The sequence below is a fragment of the Diabrotica undecimpunctata genome, chromosome 7 (assembly GCF_040954645.1).
Source record: "Diabrotica undecimpunctata isolate CICGRU chromosome 7, icDiaUnde3, whole genome shotgun sequence".
Taxonomy (NCBI): Eukaryota; Metazoa; Arthropoda; class Insecta; order Coleoptera; family Chrysomelidae; genus Diabrotica; species Diabrotica undecimpunctata.
This window is the reverse complement of record NC_092809.1, coordinates 80,569,487-80,591,603: the sequence shown is the minus strand read 5'-3', so window position 1 is coordinate 80,591,603 and position 22,117 is coordinate 80,569,487. Positions and strand designations below refer to the sequence as shown.

The 22,117-nt window shown below is 35.5% G+C and overlaps 1 protein-coding gene across 1 annotated transcript in view; it reads right to left on the bottom strand.

Annotated features, from left to right (window-relative positions):
* Nucleotides 1-22,117, bottom strand: part of Vinc (vinculin) — a 453,217-nt gene that overhangs the window by 96,447 nt on the left and 334,653 nt on the right. The window contains exons 15-16 of the mRNA XM_072537619.1: nucleotides 12,398-12,505; nucleotides 10,916-10,969 (exon numbers count right to left, since the gene is read on the bottom strand). Of these exons, the coding sequence (XP_072393720.1) occupies nucleotides 10,916-10,969; nucleotides 12,398-12,505 (162 nt within the window). The remainder of the gene's footprint in view (nucleotides 1-10,915; nucleotides 10,970-12,397; nucleotides 12,506-22,117) is intronic.

The window sequence follows — 22,117 nt, the reverse complement described above, 5'->3', positions numbered from 1 at the left end:
AGCTGGTGCAAACCTTGATGTAGGAATGGGACAATTGAGAACTCGTTTCTGGCGAGAAGAGTTGGATGCGTTACCACTTCTACAGGCAGGCTGCGACTCAATTGAACCAAAGTTTGTCTTTAACAAACCCTACAAAATTGAAACAGGACAGTATATGGAGACAAACGTGGCAAATGCCTATTGCATATACACCGATGGCTCCAAAATGAAAGAAAGCTCAGAATGCGGGATATACTCCAGATCACTGAACCTAAGAATAAAGTGAGGTATGGGCAAAAATGCCAGCGTAGTTCAGACAGAACTGACTGGTATCTCCATAGCCGCAAAAGAGATAACCCAAAAAGGTATAGCAGGTAAAACTATAATCATCTGCACAGATAGCAGACAAGCGCTACTAACCTTGAATAGACCACGTATCACATCAGGTTTAGTAATGGAGTGTCACAAGTCACTAACCCAAGCTTCGGATGGTAATACCATCATCCTGAGGTGGGTTAAAGGACACAATAGGAATAAAGGCAACCGCATTGCTGACCAATTAGCTAGGAAGGCGGCAGGCCTAAGACTCTTAGGACCTGGGGATCTTTTTGGTTGGTCAACTACAACAATCGCGGAAATTGTCAAATGTCACTCTGTGACGTCCTCTCGTGGGAGTCACTATCCGGGTAGCTTTTAGACAGTCAGAGACAGAGTTCAAAATAAAAATAAAACTTTATTGTCTTCCTTAAATTAAATTGACAAAAATCTTATGTACATATTTACAATTTGGTTTAGTCTTCTCAGTACCTGGCCTATTTATTCAAATTAAGTTTGACCTTGTCATATGGAACCAGTCTTATCGGCAAGCGAATGTGTATTTGAAATTTTACGGTAACGTTGTATCGATTTAATAACAGCGGACGATAGGTACAAAGAAAGGAAAGGAACTCAACACGTCCCTTAAGTGATTCGGGTTAATAGGACACTCCTCGACAGTCTCAACACGACTGCTTCGGAGTACGGGTAGTGAAAAGCTCAACACGCTTTTCGGGTAAAGATGGTATGGGACGGAAACAACTTGTGAACTCAACACGTCCACAAGCCGGGGTAGGGAAGAAGAGAACCTTCAGTCAACACCTGTCGATTCTCTCTCTATGAGGAAATGTTGCCGTTTATATAGCGGAGCTTTGCCCTTTCTACTGTCGATACACTCCTACTTCATGGGTTGGTTCGCGCGCACGCTGGTTTAACGGTGATGGCTTGGACTCATCGTTACACCCCCTCTTCCTGGGGAAAAAAAAATTTGGAACAAAATTTTTTTTTATTTTTATTCCTTGCCAGGTACTTGGTTACCCTAAAAAAAATTTACAATACATCGAAATAAAAAATGTCCGACCTAAAAAAAATATAAATATCGTCTTCTTAAACAAAAAATCGTCTTCCTCTCTCTTAAAAAAAAAACGTCTTCCTTCGTGGGGCTTCAATTATTGGTTTTTATCCTCAGCACCTGGATCGGGAGTCTCAGTATGTATTTTTTTCCTTTATGCTGCGGCGGAACTAGTGAGAGCAGCGGGATTGACACTGGAATTGACTGGACTTTCTGAATTTTTGTGATGCCCATGGTTGATTCATCGAAAAGGTTCTTGAATTTGGAAATAGCCTTTATCAGGGGCTCGCAGCCTTTGCCCGGGGTGTTAGGTTTTGGTGTGTTCCCTAATGGTGATATTAATTCTGGAACGGTGTATGGTGGCGGCGTAACTGTGCCGTCCATTTCTATGTCACTGTAATATATTTCTAACGTGTCTGACATTGTATTTGAAGGTAACTGTAAACTGTATTAAAATATACTGTCACTACTTGGTGTTGACTGTAAGTGCTTGGACTGATTAAGGAGTAGGGAAATCGGTAAATGCGGGTTTTAGGTCTTTGATATGAGCTGTTATTGTACGGTTTTTATCGTCGTGTTTTAATTTGAATATTACATTAGAACACACTTTTGTTATAGTATATGGCCCTGAAAATTTTGGTGCTAATTTGGCGTTAAAATTTTTGGCGGCATTTGAGAGTTGGTATTCCCTTTTCATGACTTTGTCGTTTATTGTGGGTTTCCACTCTCTTCGTCGTAAGTTGTAGTAATGGCTTTGAGTTGTAAAAGCTTTTGCCAGGTTTGTACGTACTAGTTCGAATGTTTCTCGTAGTTTATGCCATTTTATGTTTTGATCGGTATGTTGTGTGTCGTTTGGGGTGTTTACGACTTTACTTGGAATTTCTAGTTCGTGTCCAAAGTTCAGGAAGGCTGGGGAGAAATCCGTTGAATCGTGTTTAGCTGTATTATATGCGAATAGTAGTTCTGGAAGGCTCGTGTCCCATTTCTTATGGTTATTATCGCAGAACTGAGCTATCATTGTTTTGATTACTCTGTTTGTTCTTTCTACTGGATTATTCTGGGGAGAATATGGCGGAATGTTTCTTTTAGAAATCTGGAATTCGTCTAGCAACTTTCGTACTTCCCTGTTATCGTATGTTCTTGCGTTGTCTGATATTAGCTCTTTGGGTGATCCGAATCTCATAATGATTTTATCTTTTAAGTTCTGACAGACTGATTTTGCCGTTGCTGTTCTGATCGGTATGGCTTCGACCCATTTTGAAAAGGTGTCCTGGAATGTCATTATATATTTGTTTCCTTTGCTGGATGTTGGAAGGGGTCCTATGATGTCGGTTGAAACGGTGTGCCATGGATGTGGCGAAATTTGTGTAGATTGCATGCGGCCTGGAGTTAAGCTTTGTTGCGGCTTAAATTGCTGACAGTTCTTGCAGTTCCTGACGAACTTTGCGGCGTCTTTAAACATCCCTGGCCAGTAGTATTTTCTAGCTAGGCGGGTTATTGTTTTGGCTATTCCTAGATGTCCTGCGGTCGGTTGCTCGTGGTTTTCTGCCAGGAGTTGTTGTCTCTTGTGGTTTGGGATGCATAGTTTCCAGGGGTTGGATACCTCTGTCTCTTTTAAATCGTATTTGTCCCAGAAGTGTCGATAGAGAAGTCCATCTTTGATAGAGTAGTCTGGAAATAGTTGCGGATTTGTCTGGATTTTATTTAAAGCTTTATTGTACCATTCGTCGGGTTCTACATCTTTTACGTTTATTATGCAAACCAGATCTACTGGTTCTCTAGAGAGCGCGTCGGCCAGGACGTTCTGGGAGCCCTTTCTGTAAATGACATCGAAGTCAAATTGTTGCAGCAGCATTGCCCATCTAGCTATTCTACCTGTAGGGTTTTCCATTGTTTGTAAGTATCGTAGACTTTGATGATCTGTGATAATTGAAAATGGGTATCCTTCGATGTAGGCTTTCATCTTTTCTATACCGAAGATGATCGCTAGTAGTTCTTTTTCTGTAACGCTGTAATTTTTTTCGGCATTTGTTAGGGTTCGACTTGCGTAAGCGATGACTTGTTCCTGTCCTTCGTCGTTTGTTTGTACTAAAGCTACTCCTAAACCGTGGTTCGAAGCGTCAGATTGTAAAAAAAATCTTTTCTGGAAGTCCGGGCAGATCAGTATTGGAGCTTGTGTCAGTAGTAATTTTATTTTGTTAAATGCTTCCTCTTGGTCTCTGTCCCAAGTCCAATGTTGTTTTTTCTTTAGTAGCTTTGTTAAAGGGGCTGCAGTTTGTGAAAAATCTTTTATAAATCTCCTATACCATGAGATGATGCCCAAAAATCGGCGTAGTTGTTTAACGGTTTTTGGCGCGGGATATTCGACTATAGCTTTTGTCTTGTTGTCGTCCACTTTTATTCCCGTTTTGTTTACTACATGGCCTAAATAATTTATCTCTTCTTTGCAGAATTTACATTTGTCTATATTAATTCGTAGTTTGGCCTGCTGTAGTCTGTGAAGTACTTCTTTTAAGTTTTCCATATGTTCCTCGAACGTTTTCCCCAGTACTATTATGTCGTCTAAATAGGCGAATGCATGGGGTTCCATTTCTGGGCCGATTACTGTATCTAGTAATCGTTGAAAAGTAGCGGAGGCGGCGTGTAATCCGAATGGAAGTACTTTGAACTGGAATAGTCCTTTTCCTGGTGCTATGAAAGCGGTCGAGGGTTTGCTTGCTTCGGAAAGTGGTACTTGCCAATATCCATTTTTTAGATCTAACGTGGTAAAATATTTTGCAGATTTTAACTTTTCTAGGATATGATTGATGTACGGTAATGGGTAGGCATCTTTTTCTGAGATGTCGTTGATTTTCCTAAAATCGATGCAAAATCTGTATCCGTTGTTATCCTTCTTTTTTACTAGGACGATGGGGGAACTGTACGGGCTATTAGATTTTTCTATCACGTTCTCTTCTAGCATCTTATCTATCTCATCGTTTATGATCTTCTGCATTGCCGGGTTTCGGGGCCTGTATCTTTGTTTGATCGGTGTATTATGTTTGAGTTTTATTGTATGTTCGGTTAGATGTGTTGTTCCTTTAATTTGTTTAAATTTCTCCAATTCTGTTAGTAACAACTCCTGTAATTGTTTTTTTTTCGGTATTGTTTAGTGTAGTACTGATGTCGAGCTGTTCTCGTAACGGACTGTTCGTGAATTCCGGTATGTATGACGGAATATCTTCGGTCTGGTCGTCGGCCGCGGTATCGGTCGGTAGTCGGTATATTTTTGGTGTGGTCTTCGACCGCGGTATCGGTCGGTAGTCGGTAGGTCGTTTTGTTATATATTTTGCTTCTCTGTTGGAGCGGATATCTTGCGGTTGGTGTTTCGTTGACCCTGGAATTGGTCGGTATTCGGTTATTGTCTGCATTGTACGACCTGGATCCGTGTTCTGTACTGGTTGGGCATTGTTCTCTCCTTCTTACGCGATTTCTATTTAAGATGTTTGATAAATCAAGGCCCCATCTTGTTATTTCATGCATTCCCAGTACTACTTCTGAAGCTAGGTTTGGTAAAAAATGTAGCTTGGCATTTCTCCAAACGTTGTCTATGGAACATTTTGCTGTAAAACAGATTTCTATGTTGCTGGTTTTTCCATCTGCCAGCGTGATCTTTAAAGCTTTTCTGTCGCTTTTTGTTCCACATTGTTCCAATATTTTTTTACCTTTTTGTCCTATAAACGAATTTTGGGCTCCTGTGTCTATTAGTGCTCTTAACTTTTTACCGTTGCTGAACGTTATCGTTGTGTGGGGTCGTTGATCTGTATAGTGTGCGTAGCTGGAGGTTGTTAGGGAGGACTCTAAATGCTGACTGGGTTGCCTCCTTCTTGTCCAGTCCTGTTGGAGTTTTCCGGTCGGCTTCTACATTGGCAGTTATTGGAAGTTGTTCCTCGGGTTCCGCAATGGCTGCAGAAGAGTACAGCGATAGCTCTGCAGTTTCTTCTATTGTGGCCTCTGCGGCCGCATCTCCAACAACAAGTCTGTCTGTCGAAATTCTGTATTTTGTTATTACGACTATTTGCCTGTGTCCAGTCACACCGTGTATTGTTTCTTGTAGGCCGTAAGCTGTCTGGAGTTCTTTCAACCGTTCTATGAATTCTATTGGGTCTCTTGAACCGTCAAAGTGTAACCCCCATTTGCGTACTATTTCCATCTTTCTTTGTCTGTCTTCCATCTGGTTTTCTTCTATTTCCTCTGCCTTGATGATCGCAACTAATCTCGCTCTTAGCTCGCTGAAATTCCCTTCCGTCGGCTGTTCTCTGTTTGTTAATTCGGCTATAAGTTCGTCTTTCTTTAATAGGTACACCCAACTAACCTTCGACGTTTCCGGAGCGTCTGTCATTATTGAACTGTGAATCACCCTGTCTTTGATTAAAATTTGAAACGTAGTACTGTCTCATGAAAATAAAATTCGGAATTCGGTCGGTATTATTGTTTAAAACGTATTTTTCTGCTCGGGCGCCATTTGTGACGTCCTCTCGTGGGAGTCACTATCCGGGTAGCTTTTAGACAGTCAGAGACAGGGTTCAAAATAAAAATAAAACTTTATTGTCTTCCTTAAATTAAATTGACAAAAATCTTATGTACATATTTACAATTTGGTTTAGTCTTCTCAGTACCTGGCCTATTTATTCAAATTAAGTTTGACCTTGTCATATGGAACCAGTCTTATCGGCAAGCGAATGTGTATTTGAAATTTTACGGTAACGTTGTATCGATTTAATAACAGCGGACGATAGGTACAAAGAAAGGAAAGGAACTCAACACGTCCCTTAAGTGATTCGGGTTAATAGGACACTCCTCGACAGTCTCAACACGACTGCTTCGGAGTACGGGTAGTGAAAAGCTCAACACGCTTTTCGGGTAAAGACGGTATGGGACGAAAACAACTTGTGAACTCAACACGTCCACAAGCCGGGGTAGGGAAGAAGAGAACCTTCAGTCAACACCTGTCGATTCTCTCTCTATGAGGAAATGTTGCCGTTTATATAGCGGAGCTTTGCCCTTTCTACTGTCGATACACTCCTACTTCATGGGTTGGTTCGCGCGCACGCTGGTTTAACGGTGATGGCTTGGACTCATCGTTACAACTCCCATGCGCAAACCGTAAAAAGATGGGAAGAAGGGAAAGGATGTAAACTTGCCAGGGTAACACTAAGTAACCTTGAAGAGTCAACATCTAAGAAGTACTTGGGAATGACCAGGAAAAACCTACGTTTGGCAGTTGGTTTTTTAACTGGTCATTGTCAACTAAGCAAACACCTCCATAAATTGGGGCTAGCAGACACACCTCTATGTAGGAAGTGTGAACGAGAAGACGAAACTGTAGAGCATGTCCTATGTGAATGGCCATAGTTATCGTTAATACGAGAGTACGCGTTCGGCGAGTCCTGGCCCACACCTGCCCACATAAGAGAGATGTCTCCTGGTGACTTGTCCACCTTCCTAGAATTGGCAGGATGGACAATGATCTAAGGGTGACAGCTCCCTGGGAGGATGCACAATGGGTCAATTGTGGTCTAAGTGCTGTGAAACTTAACTCGCCCTCCCTACTCTGCAGATACAGATATATATATATATATATATATATATATATATATATATATATATATATATATATATATATATATATATCGAGGAAAGGAATACGACCGTCAATCCAATATAAATTAAGGATCACTCGGAAGAGTGGCGGGTTTTTTCGGTCAAAAGGTGAAGAAAAAAGACAAAGATGATGGCTACTTCATGTATTTATTGAAGACGTTTCACTTTCTTAATCAGAAAGCATCATCAGTTCATCTAAAAAGAACAATATGAAAAAACCACACAAGCATGGAAAAGTTGTTACATGTGTTACCTTAAAAAGATATCTAGCAGTCAGTGATATTAAAATTGTAAAGACGCTTAAGTAAATGGACATTATACGATTACGATGAATAAACAATAAATTGAACTATATAAAGTTAACAATTTGTTCAAACTAAGCACAGCAAAAAGAACATGTGGTTTTTTTTTAATACATGTATAAGTAAAAAAAAAACATTGAAAAAGAGAATGAAGAACTAAGAAAATCATAGATGCACTTCCAACAATATAGCAATAGTTATGATTTAATTTTAACTTTAGGTAGCATTATTAAAGTAATTAATATTGAAATTGAATAATTTAATGTATAATGAAATTACCACTCCTGGCTTCTTGAATGCTGCCGGTAAAATTGTGTTATATTAAAACAAACGCGCCAACAACGTGAAAAGACAGTAAACCTTGAGATCATTAATTATGACAGAACAACAAGGTGAAATACCAACCCTAGTAATAGAGCGGTTTATTTAAATGATAAGATGAGTTTGGGTGACAACCTGCTTGTAAGGAACCAATAAATGAAAGGAAAGGTGGTTAACAACACCAAATTTCCCCCCAGTGATCGGTTAAGAAAAAACAAACAAACAAGTGAGGTCAATCCAAAAACTCATATATAAATCGTCAACGTTGTGGCTGGTTAATCAGCCACAGGTGAAGATCAATTATAATTTCCAACAGTCCAAAGTTCATACACTTGGAGCTGCAAATGATAAAGGATTCTATGATTCACATCAATAATATAACTGTATTAAACTATTTGATTAAAAACAATTAATACAAATCTGTGTATATGCAACACGTGACTAGGTCAAAAGTAATGCAAGTTGCATAAGTGTAAGCTAATATAAGTAAGAAATATTTCTTATATTCTATTTTATATTTAAATTTATTTTATATGTTAATATGTATGTGTATATATGCAACTAGTGACTATGTCAAAATTTACATAAGTGTAAGTTAATATTAGTAAGAAATATTTCTTTGTTTTTTATTTTATTTAAATTTATTTTAATATGTTTATATGTATTTAAATTATTTAATAAGAAAATATGGTAAACCTGTACACCTTAAAGGACAATGATAAAGTAAATAGCTTATTAAGCCTAATTCTGCAATATTAAAGCATGATATATTTGGCTCAAGTTATTAATGTCTGTTCTTTTATTAAGAGCATTAGGGTGTTTAAGTATTGAACACATTTCCAAAAACTGTCTTTTGACGAGATTACGTTCTGTGCCAAGAATCTTAACTTCATTAAAGTCTATTTTATGCTTGGTATTGATAGTATGCTGGGCAAGAGCACAAGTATGTTTAGATAAATTGATGTCACTACGATGTGTAGTAAGGCGCCCTTTCAATGATCTCCCAGTCTGACCGATATAACATGAGTCACACTCAGCACAAGGTATGTGATAAATGGTATTAACTTGTTCCAAAAGGGACAAGGGTGTTTTAGTTTTGAAAACAAATTTCTAACAGTCTTAGCATTATTAACAGCGATTTTCACAGGTATGTTATTTTGTTTATAAAGTTTAATAAGTTTCTCAGTAACTTGAGGAAAATAAGGTAAAGACGAATAATGGGTAGTAGGAGTCCCAAGATCATGTTCTGCCTGATACTGATCATTTGCAGCTCGAAGTGTATGAACCTTGGACTGTTGGCAATTATAATTGATCTTCACCTGTGGCTGATTAACCAGCCACAACGTTGACGATTTATATATGAGTTTTTGGATTGACCTTACTTGTTTGTTTGTTTTTTCTTAACCGATCACTGGGGGGAAATTTGGTGTTATTAACCACCTTTCCTTTCATTTATTGGTTGCTTACAAGCAGGTTGTCACCCAAACTCATCTTATCATTTAAATAAACCGCTCTATTACTAGGGTTGGTATTTCACCTTGTTGTTCTGTCATAATTAATGATCTCAAGGTTTACTGTCTTTTCACGTTGTTGGCGCGTTTGTTTTAATATAACACCAATTTACCGGCAACATTCAAGAAGCCAGGAGTGGTAATTTCATTATACATTAAATTATTCAATTTCAGTATTAATTACTTTAATAATGCTACCTAAAGTTAAAATTAAATCATAACTATTGCTATATTGTTGGAAGTGCATCTATGATTTTCTTAGTTCTTCATTCTCTTTTTCAATGTTTTTTTTTACTTATACATGTATTAAAAAAAAAACCACATGTTCTTTTTGCTGTGCTTAGTTTGAACAAATTGTTAACTTTATTTAGTTCAATTTATTGTTTATACATCGTAATCGTATAATGTCCATTTACTTAAGCGTCTTTACAATTTTAATATCACTGACTGCTAGATATTTTTTTAAGGTAACACATGTAACAACTTTTCCATGCTTGTGTGGTTTTTCATATTGTTCTTTTTAGATAAACTGATGATGCTTTCTGATTAAGAAAGCCAAACGTCTTCAATAAATAGATTAAGTAGCCATCATCTTTGTCTTTTTTCTCCATCTTTTGACCGAAAAAACCCACCACTCTTCTGAGTGATCCTTAATTTATATATATATATATATATAATATATATATATATATATATATATATATATATATAACATTATGCACATAATAACATGTACTCGTATAATGTCCCCATTAGGTACATATGTTTGGAAAATGGAACAAAGCGTAACACATACTGACATTACTTTTTTAACCATTTAAGCATTTTTTGCTCCGTTTCTGATAAAACAAACCAAAAATTTGAATGTAAGATACAACAACAATGTACCTGATTTTTCTCGATGTTTACTATTTACAAACGTTATAATCAAACAATTTGTGATCAAAATACTTAAAACAGGGACAAGAATAAGAACGTAAATACGAACCATTCTTCAAGTATATTTAAATTTAAGCGTTCTAAAAGCACATGCAAAATATATAGCAACCAACACCATTTACAGCCAATTGTGTAATTAATTTATCTCAAATATTAATATTGTATTCTTACATACAAAATAAGATCGAATACTACAATGATACTTACTAATATATTAAAATAATGACAGTTATCACAGTCAAACAATTAAACAAACACCAATTCTGGTACGCCATCGCATATTCACAATTTAGTTTAAATAGAATTTGATTAGCTTAAGCCAACGATAATTGTTTGATATTGTTTAAAATACAGTTTTTCCATATGTATTTTAATTATTTTTGCAAACAACCATTGATTACAAAATGCTAACATGTGGAGTGATCAAGTTAATAATAGCAGTCTTTAAGTTGCTCTATATTTCTTTAGCAATGTATTGTTAAAAAAATTAAAACGCATCTTAAACGAGGTATGGCTATTGGTAAAACGAAGAAATAAATTACAAATAGTCTTACAACAGTCAAAACAATATTTTTTACACAAAATAAATCGTGAATCGTTTTTTATGATACTAGTATATCATAATATTTTAGTTTACATTGTAATAAAATATGTTTAAACAAAAGTATTAACTAGTATATCTCTAAACCTGCTCAAAAACCATTTCAAGCTTTCCCCAAGCACACTGAATTATACAGAACAATTTGATATGTATATCAATTTAATGAGCTTAAGTAAGCTTAAAACTAACTTAAAGAAAGCGTGCAACAGGGCCCATTAAAAGAAAACGTTACCTGTTTTGTGATAGTTTGAATCTAATTCTTGATGGAGCAAATCAGAATTGTCGCCTAAAAGCCGACACAAAAGGGGAAAAATTAGTGTGTAATCTTAGAAAAGCATAAGGAAAATACAACCAATTTTTATTTGCGCTTATTATTAATATTTTCATATAAAAATCATATTATCATTAATGATCTGATACTCGTAACTATCTTTTTTCCATACGCAGTGCTAGCCAAATTACCCTCCCTAGAATGGCCAGTTTGGTCACCGGACTTCACACTATTAGATTTTTTCCGTGGGGATACTTGAAATCTAAGGTTTACGCTACAGCACCCGACAGTATTGACATTTTAAAACAACGAATTGTTGAAGAATGTAAGGCAATTTCCTCCGACACATTTGAAAGAGTAGGACAGGATGTATGTATGTATATATGTATAGACTGTGTCCAATTAAATTGGCACCACATGGGAAACTTTTTTATTTTTAGTTTTATGAAAAAAATTTATTTTTTATAAAAAGTAAGTTCTGCATGTTCTAAAATCTAAACTACAATCATGAAATATTAAATTATTTTAGTCATATACGCGGTTTGTCAAAAAATATGAATTGTGGATACTGCTCACTCTTACATAAAATTTTCTTTTAATTTTAAGAAGACAAAATTAAATCAGGTACAAGATCGACGAGTAAGACCCCTCCTACGTATACATGTACAGGGTCCAATCACAAGAAGCTCTGCCAAGAACCGTTCGAGAAAAGCTCGCCAAGGTCTTCTATATAAGTAACCGCTCCGATCTGGAGAGTCATTAACGAATTAAGAAACTGCCAAAAGGGAAACCTAAAGTTGTCATCATAAACGTCTTGTCCCATATACCAGCTCAATTGAAAGGAAAGAAACCTGAAACCTGGATAGTCGCTGACCAAATTTCAACGAATTTATGTCAAATTTTGATGACCACGGGAATCTCTTCAGTATCTAACAAAAAGTTCGTTCGATAGGACGAGTAAGAAATCAGTAAGCTAGAGTTGGTAAAGTGGTGCATTAAGAAGATGGCCGCCAATCGTTGCTTTAACTTGAGACCAAGATATCGTCTACCAAAACAGCAAGCTTTAACAATGGATAAGTGAATTTGAAAATTTTCTATAGTAAAGTAATATAAAATGGACTTAATTTATTACCACTTATTATTCAGTGCAAAGTGTAAAATTTACCTGAAAGAAACTAAATATATACAGCGTGAAAATGAAATATGGTATGAACGATTAATCATCGATTTTTTTTATTATAATTAAATAAAACAATTCCATTTATCAATTTAAACTTTTGAAATCATGTTCACCCGATTTTACACCAACACTGGTATATCCATTAAGTTTGTTTTTATTTTAGACTTTTTATTAAATTAGTTTTTCTGGAACTGTCAATAAAAATTGATTGTATTTAGGGGCGTGAAAAGGGATCTGGGGAAAAATACATTACGCAAATATACCTCTTGCCCATTTAGGTAAAGGACTAACACGCCCCTGTTGATGATGAGCAGGACTAAGTGTCCCGAGGTCCCCGCTAGGTGTTGGTATATTTCGCAATGGCTCGCCAACTACAATTTTAGCATTAACACTGCGTTATAACTACTGAGCAAAAATCAATTATATACAGTTTTAGGCTCAATAAAAGCATTGTAAAAGTAAATAAATATCTAAGAATTGTACATTCTTTAGTTTAAATTTTACTAATAGTTTTTATACTAATGTTTTTAATTTATTATTTTTGCATTAGAGTTATAGTAGATATAGTCTCACTTTTTAAAATATTTATTATTAGCATTGTTAGCTTATTTTAGATAAAAAAAATACCAATATAAAAATAATAGACACAGCAAATTTATGTTCCCAAGATTGGGAACAAAAATGAATATTTACAAATCTGCAATGTTGGTGACGCTGAACCAAGACTTGGAATATTTATTGACAAAAACAATAAACGAAAGAAAAAAACAAGTTAATCTGGTAGAAAATGATTATTTGAAAAGAGTCTTGAGAGCACCAATACTCTATGAAGTGACCAATGATTATAAATAAATTAGGAAAGTAAGATTCTATTTCACTACAACAGAAAATATCCTTGAATAAACCTCTAATTTAACTCCTAGGCTTAAATTTTACAGACGTATTCTATACTACACAATATGATGATTTACCTAATTTCAACCTTCTAGGTCCAAAATAGCGGGCCCCATACTCCTATATGGGTAATTAAAGTTTTTCCAAGAATTTTTTTTACATATTTTATCACCTTTTGGAAGCAAAGCTTTCTTATCGCTAACTGCAGACAGGTATCACATTGATCGGTAAAATAGATCGGACAGATGTGTGAAAAATAAAAACAAAAGAAACGAGATAAAACGAGGGATCGTGCGACCAAACACTACGTGGAGTAGTAAAGGAAGTACCATACGTATTTCTTAATAAAATGAAATGAAATAAAATTAAATAAATTAAATTAAAAACCATCGCTCCGTATTTAGACGATAATAAAGCTATGATTCCCCTCCTCGGTCACTCCCGGATTGTCACATCACGTTTTTCTTGCATAGCGGGCTCTATATGCTCAAAAAATTATCCAAAAATACATTTTCGATGTAAAATTTTCCGCTTAACACGATCCCGGTGTTAAAATTAGGCGACTATAAAGGAAAATTCGGAAAATTGGAAAATCCCCTTTTCTTAAAAAAATCATATATCAAAAACATTACTTTTTTTCTTTCTAAATTTAGGAAAAGTTTTAAAAAACTATATACTTTACGGTAAAAACAAGCCCAGCTGTTATATCAGAGGATGAAATAGTATTATATTCGCTTGAATGGTCAACTAGACAAATTTTCCGAATTTTACGTCGGCAGTTTTCTGTAATTTCTCATTATTTTCTCAACCCAAATGTCTTTTTGAACACAGATTTGAATTCACCATAAAATTCTACAGAAAATAGTGTATTTTAATATGATTTTTTAGCAATTAATTAGATGTCTTGAGTAATTGAAAAAAATCTTTGTCTTGCAATTTTCACTACTGTAATTTATTAGTTGTATTAGACCTTTTTTAGAATAAATTATTAAAACTCAATATTTATTTAATCTTTTCTCTGAAATTTTAATTCACACGTAAGAATTATGTGTCTTCAAAAAAAAACCAAAAATTCTACTAAAAAGGAGTTATTAATATTTATCTTAATATAATCTTTTTATTCTTGCTTGAAAAATTGGAATTAATGATTAAAAATTATTTGCGTTTTTTTTTTAAACAACAAGAATATATTTATCTAAATTTCTATAATTGCTTTTTTTTTGGTACAGCCCCAAAATTGTAGGCCAGTAGACCGGTTTCAATTTCTGTTTGGAAATCAGTACTTTGTTCTGGATGGAAAGTTGAGAGTACCAACCTATCAGCCAATACATAGTTTTGTACTTTATTTTCAACTGTTCACTTTTCTTTTTAACATGCTCCTTCCATTTGAGTTTGACGTCCAGATTTAAACCCAGATATTTCGCTGTTTTCTTATTAGGAACAATGCTGGCGTTTAAGATAATTGGGAGATTAGATATAGATTCTTCTATAGTTGCTCTTATTGTAAGAACTGCTGTATCATCAGTAAATGTGGCTAGTTGAATGTTTTCTCTCCCTGGAATGTCAGATGTATACAAAATATATAGTACTGGTCCAAGAACGCTACCTTGTGGATCCCCTGCATTTATTGGCTTTAACTCAGAGAACTCGTTTTCTATTTTAACTCTGGTGTGGATATGACTGCAATATTTCAATGAGTTGCATAAAAAATGTTTTCTCTAGCTTCATTAACAGGCCGTCGTGCCATACTTTGTCAAATGCTTTTGCGATATCTAGGAATACTGCTGAACAAATTTTATCCCCTTCCAATGCTTTGTTCCCACAAATTTTGTCCACTTTCAATGGTTCATTTTTCGTAGGAGCATTTTTTCAAATACCTTTGAGATTATGGATAGCAATGAAATTGACCTGTATGATGTTAATTCATATTTATCTTGTCCTACTTTGGGTATCACTACGAGCTCTGCAGTTTTCCAAAGTATGGGATAATTCTTTTGTAGTAGTTAATTTTATGTTAATAGAATCAGTATCTACTCGTTCATTGTCTACATGAGTTTTCCCAGGGTTTGGTTGAAATATGTTTTCTAAATAATCAGCATCCACTTTCTCTTTGAGATTTCTTGCCCATGTTCTGTTTTCTTTTCGTAAAGGAGGTATATGTTGAACTGGCTTATTTATTTTTCTGGTCGTCTTCCAGAGGGAGTAATCTGTGCATTTATCATCAGTTAGTTATCTCAGGCACTTACTGATTGATTCGCGTCCTCTGCCATACCTTCCCAGCCTTTCTTTTTCCTGAATCAAGTCTCGAATTTCTTTAGGGTAATTGTTTCCTATTGTTTTTCTTTGGATTAAGGGTGTGTTGTTATACGCAGTTTATTGGATGTTTTTATCATAAATAGCTCAGTTTCTCTCTCCAATTGTTCTATCGTTTGAATAAATCCATTGAACTCAATTTTCTCATTCATTTCTAATTGGAAGTTTACCAGGTCCATAAACTTATTGGACAACACAGGTTTCACTTCAATAGTAACAATGTGCTCACTAATGGTTAGTAGAATTGGGAAGTGGTCAGATATAAGCTCCTCTACATCCTATATTATAAAATATGTTGCGACACCTCTGGATATGAAAAAATCTAGGAGGTCCGGGATTCTGTTTGCATCACTTAGCCAGTAAGTGGGTTTGCCAGTAGAGTGCCATCTGAATTTGTGTCGTGATAGCCACACCATGCTGCAATTCTTTACCTTTAGGTGATGAGAGCCATAACCTCTACTATGGCAGAAGTGAGCAAGAAAGCAGTAGTGTAAGCTGCAGGCAAAGAGCAGACCTGTGACGTAGGCAAAGTCTGGACAGAAGGACGAGGCGACGCGAAAGATATGGAGAGTGCCTTAATAGATGTCGACGAAGACGCTGTTTAAAAAGTTCTTAATATGAAAAGGATACTTAACATCTTGTCGGGTGGTGGAAGCAGGAGCAGAGATACCCAGATGTAGGATATGCCTTGCCTTCGGACACCTACAATGGAACTACAAGGGCCAAAACAGAAGAGGGTGCTGCTTCCGATATGACAACGAGGGTAATTTGACTGCTGAATGAAATAAAGAAGCAATATGCCTCAATTGTAATGTACCTGGCCACGTAGCAAACTCGAGGAGGTGTCCTAGGTTCAACTGTCTGGTTGAGGATAGGCACACTAGACTCTAGTGTATAAAGACCGAGAAACAGTCGAGTCCAAGGTCCAAGGTAAAGAGATACACGGGATACACAAGTAGGGAGTTAAGGATACTCCAAACAAATGTTCGAACGGCTAGATTGTCCCATCATCTGGCTGAGGCTGCTGTCACAGAAAAGAACATAGACATACTGGTTATGGCTGAGCCAAACCCAACAGCGGTTAGAGGAGAGGCTGGTTTGTGGATGCGACTGGAAAGGTCGGTGTACTAATCTGTAACAGGAAGCTGCGAGTATAGGAAATAAAGGCAAAGGAAGGGTATATGATCGTCTGGATGGAGGAATTGCAGATGGTGTGCTGCTATTTCTCTCCTAATATCACGGTGGGTGATTATGAGAGGAAGATGGATAATATCATGGAGGAAGTGATGAGCATGAGAGGAGAATGCGTGGTGATGGGAGATTTCAACGCAAAAGCGGCGGAGTGGGGGTCGCCCATCATCGATCCTCGCGGTAGAATATTACACACAGTACTGATATTCACTTGTAATTATCACATTTATTTACGTATTGCAATTTAATTTCACCTGATTCCCTGTTATTTTCGGTAAGTCAGGCAGAAATTTAATTTGCTTTTGACATCAATCAATGCAACGTTGCCACTCGCGAAATACCATTCTGGACGCAGATTTGTATTCCCAAAAATTTTATATAAAGTATTGTATTTTAATATGATATACAAGGTGGTCCAGAATTATGTACATTAATTTCTAGAGCTCATAGTACGTCCAAAAATAAGGGTACTTCTTTATGTACACTTTTTTATAAAACTGAATAATAAGGGAGATACAACCCTTTAAAGGGGTGAATTGAAATTATTATTTTTTCAAATATCTTCCAAACGTTTTAAAAATTGTTTCCTTAGACTTTTCTACGTAAAAAAGGTGCTCTTGTAATATTTCGATAGATATCACCGTTTTCAATTTATTTAAACTCGAAGGTATACATGTATTTTATTGTAATCGAAACATTTCTTAATATTCATCAATTTTCATTTGGAATTGACACTTGTGTTAGCAATAATATTACAAATTAATGGAAAAATTAATTAATACTTAACATTTAATTAATGTCGAAAATAATATTTCACAACAACTGTTCAAAATGTCCTCCATTTTGTTGAATACATAATCTAATTCTTTTATTTAGCGAACGCATTAATCCATTTAATGTTACTGGATCGTTTTGTAAATCGGTAAATACTTGTTCAATTTTGTCTCTTAACTAATTTACTGTATTAATTGGAGTGTTATACACTTTTGATTTCAAATAACTCCATACTGTAAAGTCCATTGGATTAAGATCACAACTACGAGCAGGCCAATGAATCGGTGCATCCGCACCCCGGCGTATCCACCTATCAGGGAAATGTTCATGTAACCACCTTCTACAAATTCTTGTGTAATGTGGTGTAGCACCATCATGCATGAAAAACATGTTTCTTCGTATTTGTAATGGAATATCTTCCAAAATATCATGTAAAATATTGTCTAGAAAATTGTAATACATGTTACCATTTAAATTTCCGGGAAAGATGTGGTATCCTATGAAACTATTTTCTAAAGTAGCTGCCCAAACGTTTATCTTGAACGTGTGTTGGAAGTGAGTTTCCATTATAGCCCTTGGATTTTCTTCAGCCCAGAAGTGCAGATTTCTAGAATTGAACATACCTTGTCTTGTAAATGTGGCCTCGTCTGTAAACAGAATGCTGCTTAAAAATTTTGGTGCAGTTTGAACTTTATTTTTCAATACTTCACAAAAATCAACTCAAAGTGGCATATCGTCAGGTAACAATTCCTGCACTTGTCGATAGTGGTAAGGATGTAATTGCTCTTCATGCAGAACTCTTAAAACACTTTGATGGGAAATATTCGTTCTTAATCCTAACCTGCGTGTACTTATTGTGGGGTCATTTATTACAGCATCCAATATTTGCAGTTCAACGCGAACATTTCTTGCTTCTCTACGACGACCAGCATCTGTATTCCTTCTTTGAAGACAACCGGTTTCTCTCAGTCGTCGTTCAGTACTTACAAAAGTCCTGGCATTGGGAATATTTCTGTTCGGATACTTTTCTCTGTAGCGTCTTACAGCGGAAGCAGCATTTCCCGAACATTCCCCTAATACTAAAAGTATGTCTGTCATCTCAGAATTTGAATAGTGTGCCATATTGAGGGCAAACAAATTTAAAAATATAGCAAAAGAGACGTGTTAAACAAATTTCACTGTCGAGTACAATAAAAGTGTAGATAAAATAATTTAATTGTTATTAAACGTCACTGACAATTCGTAGACTACATGAGATTAAAGTGTTGTTGCTAACACAATTCCAAAGCATACTTGATGAATATTAAGAAATGTAACGATTACAATAAAATACATGTATACCTTCGAGTTTAAATAAATCGAAAACGGTGATATCTATCGAAATATTACAAGAGCACCTTTTTTGTGTAGAAAAGTCTAAGGAAACAATTTTTAAAATATTTTTTTAAAATATGTAAAAATTAAAAAATATGTGACGCAATAACCCCCACTTACCCTCCAAAACTACCCTGTATTAATATAGGATGTGGTAGGTGGTGACATGAAATTAATTATCCTAATGTCTTATAATCACTCCCAAAATATGAACTCCGTATTCAAAACCGTTTGGAAGATATTTGAAAAACTAAGAATTTCAATTCACCCCTTTAAAGGGTTGTATCTCCCTTATTATTCAGTTTTATAAAAAAGTGTACATAAAGAAGTACCCTTATTTTTGGACGTACTATGAGCTCTAGAAATTAATGTACATAATTCTAGACCACCTTGTATATGAATTTGAACTCTTTTCACGTTGCAGTAATTTAGCATCACCATGAAATGCTATCATTTTCTAGTTATAAGTCGTGTATATTCGTTTAGTGTATCGTTATACTTGCCACCGTTGTCGGTTTTTCAATATTTCGATTTTTTATATATGTCATTTTTTACATTTAACAGGTATTTTAACCTCTATAGGTGAAACCATTGTTTTTTGTATCAATACGGAATCTATAGCCGTTGGCAAAATATATATTTACCTACACGGTAGGTACGTAAATATCGATCGGTTTGCGTTGAGTTCAAGAACGAAATAAAACCCTACTGACCGGTTAGCTGATTCCTTGGATTTAATCGGTATATTTTCGTTTAGTTGCATATTAAATTTGGCCGATACTTTTTCCCAGAGAATTGTTTTAAGGTTCATTACTTTTTTGTATTAAAATAATAAATAACTATATAAATGTATAATTTTTTATTTATAGTTATAAAATTTGTGAAAATGTTGCCAAAGTTAAAAATAAGTCAAGAAGAATAAAAAAAAACTATTAAAGAACTTAAACTTTTTACGTTAGAATGAATAACTGAAACTAATAAACTTTTTACGTTAGAATGAATAACTGAAACTAATTTGCAGCACTTAGTTTTTGGTAAAACAGTTTTTAGAAAATTTTGAGGTAAATGGTCGACTATCGGTTTTTTTATAGGTAGATATTTGGGATTTGGTCCTTCTTCTTCTTAACATGCCATACACCAAAGTGCGTAGGCGACTATCTCATTACTAGAATTCTGTTCTTGGCGGCGTGACACAGCTCGCCTGTATTATGTATTCCTGTCCATTCTTTAATATTCCTTAACCAGGATAATTGTTTGCGGCCGGCTCCCCTCCTACCTTCGATCTTCCCTTGTAGGATTAACTGTGGTATTTCATATTTTGCTCCTCTCAATATGTGCCCAATCTTGCGTTTTTTAATTAATTCAAAGAGTTCTCTTTCCACGCCGGCTCTCTTAAGGACGTCATCGTTTCGAACTCTATCCACCCAAGGTATGCGCATCATTCTTCTCAATGACCACATTTCAAATGCTTCAAGTTTGTTGATAGATGTTTTTTTCAAACTCCACGTTTCCATGCCATAAAGCAAGATGGACCATATGTAGCATCTCAATGACCGAATGTTTAAAATCGCAAAGGGACATTTTCTTTTGATATCTACTGTTATATAAGAAATATGCATTATGTACAATGAGCTGAAAAATATGCACTTTTAACTTTTTGTACCACCTTAGACTCTCATGTTCGCATGAATAGTAGCTCCGCATTTGATCACATATTGACCACTTCACGTTTTTCTAGTTTCTTTGACAATACATCGTGGGGATTGTCTATTCGGTTATTTCTTAATATAAGTTTGAGCTTCAAGCAATAATTGTCTAGTCAAGTTAACACTATTATAGAAATTGTCCATACTCGTCCAGTAGTCATTCAGACGGTTCATTTTAATTATCCCCATATGGAATACTAGCCCGAGAAAAGTCTTAAATTATGTTTGTGTTGTCTCTTTCCAAAACGCAATCCTAGATTTTTCTGAACGACTTTGTGCAAGTACTTTGTCAGCATATAAATTTGTATTGGAAATGATCAGTTCGTAAAATTCGTCATTGTTGCGGTATATAAATATCATCATCGGTTGCGGTATTATCGCTATTATATTGTCAATGAGAGTCACTTCCACCATTCATTAAATCTACATCGTCCTCGTCAGATGCTTCTAACAATGATTGTAATTTAGCAGTGGTCAATCTACGTTTATGTTCACATCTAGCATTTTTAGATGTCGAAGGCATATTATTTACATCCATTTTTTTACAAATACTATAACTCACAATCACTTTTACATAGATAATTAACAATAAAAACGTACTACTAGAAACTATCAACTTACGACTTCCAATACTATAGGGGCACCTGAAGCACAATACGTTTTTAACACAAAAATAGTTCCTGTATGAGTCAAATTGTTTTTTAATGTGCTTATTGAAGCACGCTAGATATATTGCAGTTTTGCCATCACATTCTTCACAGTATGTTTTAACTTTTTTAACTTTTCTATCGGCCTTCTTCTTAAAATTTTGTACACATCTTGTTCACTTTCTTCTCGTTTTATAATCTACATCGCTTTGCCTGAGATGGTATTTTTTGGATGTAACTGGTCGTGAGGGTTCCAACATTTCTTCATTTGCCAATGCCTTCGCAAGCTCCATTCTGAACTCAAAGATAGGTGCTGTGTGAAATTAGCCGTAAAAAGTCACGAAATATGTGCAGAAGTAAGTTTATAGGAAGTTATCCGTATACCATTTTGTTGTCATTCCAAAGTCCATTATCGCCTCTGCACTATAAACGTATATACTAACATAGACTGAGCAGTCTCTAGAGCTAAGTGACGACACCATCTTTTTTTTTCGTTGTCCGTTGTGTCTCTGTCTTACATTAAGTAAGTATAGCAGCGTCTCTTATGGTGAGGGAGTGAGAGAGTTGGGAGGGACAAATCGCACAACCGAGAGACCTTGTCGTCAGTACGTGCGGCCGGTATGTTCGTTCTATGTTAATGTATACGTCTATGGTCTGCGCGTGAAAGCTAGATTAAATTTTCATGCAATATTGCCGGAGTTAAAAAGATAAAGATAGATAACTACCGTAGTAGTTATCTTTATTTTTTTGTCCTAGGAGTGAAATAAGATTTTTATTCATGGAGTAAAATCAAATACAGCCGATAGAAATGAATCCTCTGAGGGGTTGATCTGGGATTGGTGTCTTTTGCGGTGCGTATTTTGAATTACGCAATAGCAATGACGAGTGGCAGAAAAGCCGAAGAAGTCAAGACGAAAATGAAGAGGTGTGTGAAGCGCTCCGAAGGAGTAAGAGAACGATAAGGTCACCGGCAAAAAAGAAAATGATAAGGATGCAAAACTAGACAAATTGTTAGAACTAATGCAGGATACGTGGGCGTACATAAAAAATCAAATAAAAGAGATGAGGAAGGAAATGGCAGAAC